This window comes from Elaeis guineensis, chromosome 2 (genome assembly GCF_000442705.2).
Source record: "Elaeis guineensis isolate ETL-2024a chromosome 2, EG11, whole genome shotgun sequence".
Taxonomy (NCBI): domain Eukaryota; kingdom Viridiplantae; phylum Streptophyta; class Magnoliopsida; order Arecales; family Arecaceae; genus Elaeis; species Elaeis guineensis.
Genome location: NC_025994.2, coordinates 116,224,956 through 116,231,033, shown reverse-complemented (window position 1 = coordinate 116,231,033; position 6,078 = coordinate 116,224,956). Strand labels below are relative to the sequence as shown.

The following is a 6,078-nucleotide window of genomic DNA, read 5'->3' as shown; positions in this document are numbered from 1 at the left end:
AAATGATGGATTGAAAGAAGAATGGATAGAGACGGAAGGATGGATAGAGAAAAAGATGGACAAATTTTTCATCCATCCTCTTATCTGTTTGATGAAACATGGAAGAATGGATAAAAATGATTTCCTCCTTTATTTGATATAGAATGAATGAGAAAAAAGATGGATGATATTTGTATAATATTTTATTAAATTATTTTTTGATAAAAATATTATTATTATCATTTTATAATACTTATTTATACTAAAAAAATAAATAATCTACAAACTTATAATCTTTATAATATATAATTATATTTAAAATTATATAAATATTAAATTTAATATATAATTTATCAATTAATTATATAAACAACTAATTTATAATTTAGTTTAAATAGTTAATTAATATTATACAAATAGTTAATTAAAAATAATAAATATAAATAAAAAAGGTAATTTAATTTTTAATTATAATTATGAAAATTATATATAATAATTAAAATAATAACTAGTAAAATTTAATAATATATAATTAATAATATAATAAAAATTAATGAAAAGTAAAGAAGTATTTTTTATCCAAAAAATTAATAAGAGATAATTTTATCAATGTTAAAGTCTATCCTTTAATGTTCCATTCTACCTTCCTTTCTTTCTTCATCTTGGAAGGATACAAAATGGTGGTCCAAAATGGATGAATAATTTATTTTTTATTTATTTATTTTTTTTTATAATTTTTTAAAATAAATGATGGATAAAAATTATCTATCTTTTTAATTTTCTCCGTCCACCTTTTTATGGCCCAACCAAACAGGGTTGTGCCAAAAGTTTTTGTTTTTTTTTGGGGATCCAATTATTCCTCCGTCAATCCACGGAGGCGCTGCACCCGCGATTTATCTAGGTCCAACTTCGAGACGCCGCCGGGGACGCTTTGCGGCTTTGCCCGGCCTTAATTCTCGAGCCTGAACCAACCCACCGTGCCTGGGCGGGGCATTTCATCGAACACCGTAACTACATCGGAGCGAGCGAAAGGAGACCGGGATGACTTCCACCGCGAGGACTTTAAGAGCATTTCTCCGCAGAGTCTCACTCTCCCATGGCTTTTCCTCCTCCCTCTCGTCTCTCAAGAACCCCTCGACGCTCCAGAGTACGTCTCCTGCTAAACCATTTTGGTTCCCATTTTCTTTCTTTGAATGAAATTCTTAAACGCCATTGCTTTTGTGTTCCTCGTTCCATCTCTCTCTTTGTCAGGGTTTGATTTATTCGAGAAGAAAGCAACAGTGGGTGATGTACTGAGATTGAGAAGGATATGGACATCTCCTCCAGTATGTATGGGACGGCGTTCTTGCAAGATCGCTGGAAGAAAGGTGCGAGGCTTTTCCCTCTTTTCTCCGAGTTCATGGATTGTTGTTTTAATTATTGAATTTCTTCACTTGATGCAAATGTCGATAGCACTGAGGTGGCTAGCGGGTCAATTCAGTTGCCTTGGTGCAGTATAAGATCTATTCATCTTAATGTCCAAGTATATTACTTCTCACCCAGATACTTACAGCATCAAAAATGAAAACTTGTAATCCAAGTACTTGTAGAGATTAATTTTCAAGTGGTTTCGCGTGCAGATGCTTCAAAATTTTCATGTACGCATCAATGGAACTGAAAATTCTGTTTGAGTAGTATGTTTATCAAAGCAAGCTTCTGTCACCAATGTTGATGAGCAAGGAATGATATATTTTCTATCTAATTCTTGAAAGTGTTGAAAGAAAACTTGCTCAAGTTGTTGACAGTGAACTATCACAACTATCATAGAGGATTTTGGCAAATAGTTATGTCTGTTCTACACTTAGATCTTCTTAATTATGATTTATATATTTATTTATTGTCAAACATGTGAGTTTTGACAAGCTGTTCACTGTTTATTGCCTCCGTGCATGGTATATCTGGCCAAGTTTTGACTAAGGTAGTGATACCTTTAGATGCAAACACAGAATCCTTTCTGGGAATTTTATTTGCTCATATCTTCAAGTGTGACTTGCATGCAGGATGCTCAGAATTTGAAGAAGATGAAACGCAATGGAAAAATTGGAAAAGAAATTGTTGCTGCGTAAGTTCATAAAGCTGCATTCCTTAGGAAGTTTATAAAGTTTGAGATAAATTGTTGGTGACCATTGGTGCTCCTTAGAACCAATTCTAGTTTTTTTTGGGTATTGTATGCAACTATGAATTCAGTAGAATTCCCTTATCAACAACACACATTATACTTGTCATACATCCTGGCATGGACTTTCATAAAAGCATTGCCTGTAGAAGGTCCATAAGTTCTTAGGTATGGATCTGCCAGTATCGTGAACAAGAGTACCTTTTTTGAACTGCAGACTTAAATGCAGTCCTTGTTGCATTGATATGAAGTCCACCTTATGGATTAAAGATCAATCATGCATGAGAACTTTTAAATAACCGAGTTTGGCAAACTGCAATTTTTATTAAGTTGGTGCAGAATTTATTTCATGGTAGCCATGGGCAACAGAGAAGCTCATCAAGAAACCAAGAGGAGAAAGTGACTTAAGAGAAATCAACCTTATCAAACACATGGTTTGTGGTCATGCAACTGGAAAGCAATCCTCCTCCTTCAAGCTTTCCATGAATTAGGAAAGAATCTAGACAAGGTGGAAAGAACACAATGTTCAAGCCAGGAGACTGCATTCATCTTCAAGGTGTAAATCACACATCAAAGAACTGAAACATTGTTTCATGCACCATAATATTTCTTTTGCAACTGAAAATTAGCTTGGCAAGTTTGAGGGTAGAGTTGAGAAGTGGAATGGAAACATGGTATAGATTAGATAAAAAACAGATAAATGACCATGTTCTGTAAAAAGTGGAGATATCATAAACCACCTACCATCTCGAAATACTTTTTCAGGTGAAGTTTTCTGCATCCTGTTATTCTTTTCTCACTGGATGGAATATCTCTGACCTTTCAAGTCTTATGCTAAAAGAAAAGTAAATTAAACTTTCATGGCACCCTTGTTTTTCTTTCCATTTCTAGGTTAAATTTTGATGTAGAATTCGATTCATTGGAGGATCCAAGTTAATGACCATGGTTGTGCTCCTGGATATTTTAAATAAATACTTGCAAAAGTGGCAGATGATGTCTCTGCTGCAGTGGATTAAAGTGTAACTTGATATGATTTATATGTCAATTAGGTAACTTTCTATTTGATAAAAGATTTCTATAGATGCAAGCTCATGATACAGACTCCTTATTGGCATATAATTGGTAATTTTATGGATGGCCAAAAGGCAAATTTGACATTTGTTTCTGGTGTTAGATTTCGATTTATTCTTTTGAGTACTCCTTGGATGTTAGGCAACAACAAGATTTGTTTATGACATATCAAATGCTCGTTGATTTTTGTTAAATAACTTCTAATAGTTGTTCCTCCTTTAATAGTACTAGTAGCGTGACAATAAAATTTTGGGACTGAAGAATGCTGAACTCACCAGTACTCAAGCCATAAATGGTGTGTCATTTTCTGCAAGACAAAGCAGTTGGTGGTGACTCCAATGAGGGCTATGGCACTGATTTCATGATATTTGCTTCACAATGTTAAATTTATGTTTCATCAGATGTTACATGACCCATGTTGTTTCCTCCTTAAGGTTCAGAACTTCAGATTCTTGTGTACCTGTGGCATGTCGTTCAAGTGTAAATTGTACAATGAATCTCTTTTCCCCTATTCTGTACTGTCTCATCTTTGCATAAACATTCTGGCTTCAACATGCTTTTTTATTTAAATCATACAGTGTGAAGAAAGCTGGCCCAAATCCAAAATCGAACACAACTTTAGCTGCTGTATTGGAGAAAGCTAGAGAGCTAGATGTACCCAAGGAAATTGTGGAGCGCAACATCAAAAAAGCATCTGAAAAGGGACAAGAGACTTATATTGAGAAGTTCTATGAGGTAGGCTTGGCAATGCAGTTTCATGGGCTGGAAACTTAATTTTACATTTGGAGTTAATGCTAGACATAATGACTCAGGTGTATGGTTTTGGCGGGGTTGGTATGGTAGTTGAAGTCCTGACCGATAAAATAACCAGATCAGTGGCTGCTGTCAGAGGAGTCGTGAAGGACTCTGGGGCAAAGCTGGCTGATCCAGGATCTATCTTATTCAAGTTTAGGCGTGTCCGAGTTGTGAACATAAAGGCAACTGATGCTGATAAAGATCAGCTGCTTGTTGTTGCCTTAGATGCTGGTGCTGAAGATGTTATTGAGCCAACAGTGTATGATGATGACTCAGAAGAAGATCATTCAGAAAGGTAATTTTCTGAGCAAAAATTAGCCAAATGACTTGCTGTTTTTAGTACTTTTTTCCCCTTTTATATCGTTATCTCATGCTATTCTCGTATAATGCATTGTAATCCCAAGTGACCTAACAGTGAAAAATGTTTACGATGGATACAAAACCAAGGGGCAGATAATGATATTAAAGAAAGTTATAGTAGTCTAGGACTTCACAGCAAAGCAACAATATCCTCTGTCAGAACTAAAATTTCACATCATTATACTGTTGGATTATATTCTCAGCCTATCGGCAAGTCTTGTTAAAGAAAGGAATGAAGCCAGGAGATCTACTATGAGTGCTACAGTTGTCTAAAGAATGTAAGTGGATGCACCGGTTTTCTCAACCATCCACGCCATTGTTTGAAAGCAGTGCTGCCCCCAGAAGGTTATCAACTATCAACCTTGTGATGTTGATATTTGATGATCTCTTTCATTGCTATTAATCAAATTGATGAATGTGAGAGACTTGAGATTACCCTGTAATGATGAATAATGCTGTTTGCAGATTACTCCTACTTATAAGTGGAATCAGCTAACTAGTGCCAGAAGAGGAAGCAGGACTTGTGATCTGGCTTCTGAGATGCACGATGTCATTGTTGGAAACTTATTTAGTCTTGTTTTTGGGATAGTCTCTGACAACACATAAAAGACATTGAGACGAATTTACGATGCTTCTTTTAGGCATCTGACATCCTTTTATCTGGTCTGTATAGATTGTAGAATACTCATAGAAGCATGCACTAAATGGGTGTTTATATTACAGTAATATACTCAGTGACAATGCATGTCATCCGCAATTGCTTCTTGCAAATAAAAGTACCATATTGCAGCATTCTTTTATATTTAGCCTGGGACATTGATAACTTTATTTGGTATCTTATAGTAGTAAAATCATTTAATACATCAAACTGCTTCGGGAAGTGTTCTGAAAGCTGATTCCTTTTTTAGCTATTATAAGATTGTTACTGAAGCTGAAAACTACTCCGCCATACTATCAAAACTGCAAGATGAAGGAATAGCATATGAACCAGACAATGGTTTTGAACTACTGCCACTGAACCCCATTGAGGTATGTTATTCTTATTTGTATCCTATGATTTTCCATTTACGTTGCTGTCAATATCTTTTTGGCTTGACTGGTGCATGTAAACCCTATTCACACTGGAACTTTTGCTCTAGGTGTCTTTAGTAGGCTTATCATTTATTCTTTCAGATTTGGTTCTGTAAATTTTTGTTTGACTTCTTGTTACCACTGTCAATTCATAGGGTATATGTGTAAATGACCTGAATTCATGTGCTCCATGTGACCTGCCATGCTGCTAGATGTATGCAGATTGGCCAGTAGCATCACATTAAGGAAGTTAAGCAGTCATAATAGGTTTGAAAATTCGCATCAACACACTGAATATCACGTAAATGTCTTCCATGTATATTTTATTTTATAGATAGATTTCATCTTTCCCGAATGTTTCTCCCTAAAAATAATCAGATCAAATCTTATTGAAATCCAACTTTCCACCTGAAGCTTCTTGCGCCCTGTGATTTGACAGGTAGATGATGAAGCGATGGAGTTAAACAAGGAAACTAATGTCCAAATTACTTGAACTTGATGATGTAGATGCTGTTTATTCTGATCAAAGTGATGATGGACAATTTTTCTTAACAATTTGGTGAGAACCAGTAGCAATTTGTTTCTTCTTATCATCCTCGTTATTGTTTTTTAATATTTTGCAGCTTGGGCTGTGTTGATATTTCTAA

General features: G+C 35.1%; 1 protein-coding gene across 2 annotated transcripts; it reads left to right on the top strand.

Moving 5' to 3' along the window:
• Positions 1-802: 802 nt before the first annotated feature.
• Positions 803-6,017, top strand: LOC105040842 (probable transcriptional regulatory protein At2g25830). Of its 2 annotated transcripts, XR_012139200.1 has the most exons (8): positions 803-1,126; positions 1,231-1,346; positions 2,019-2,080; positions 3,784-3,940; positions 4,018-4,295; positions 5,269-5,389; positions 5,587-5,732; positions 5,871-6,017. XR_012139200.1 is itself a non-coding variant. In XM_029264369.2 (7 exons), the coding sequence occupies exons 1-7, from the start codon at positions 1,021-1,023 to the stop codon at positions 5,922-5,924; spliced, it is 894 nt and encodes a 297-aa protein (XP_029120202.2). In that variant the 5' UTR covers positions 804-1,020; the 3' UTR covers positions 5,925-5,990. The 2 variants fall into 2 exon arrangements, 1 of the variants encoding a protein (XP_029120202.2); XM_029264369.2 differs by lacking the exon at positions 5,587-5,732 and having other exon boundaries at positions 804-1,126; positions 5,871-5,990.
• Positions 6,018-6,078: the final 61 nt, after the last annotated feature.

Bases quoted from the DNA above. Each gene is read 5' to 3' on its own strand.
- LOC105040842 (XM_029264369.2), top strand. From the start codon at position 1,021: ATGACTTCCACCGCGAGGACTTTAAGAGCATTTCTCCGCAGAGTCTCA. The intron at 1,347-2,018 runs GTGCGAGGCTTT...ACTTGCATGCAG, and splicing joins GCAAGATCGCTGGAAGAAAG to GATGCTCAGAATTTGAAGAA. The intron at 3,941-4,017 runs GTAGGCTTGGCA...ATAATGACTCAG, and splicing joins ATATTGAGAAGTTCTATGAG to GTGTATGGTTTTGGCGGGGT.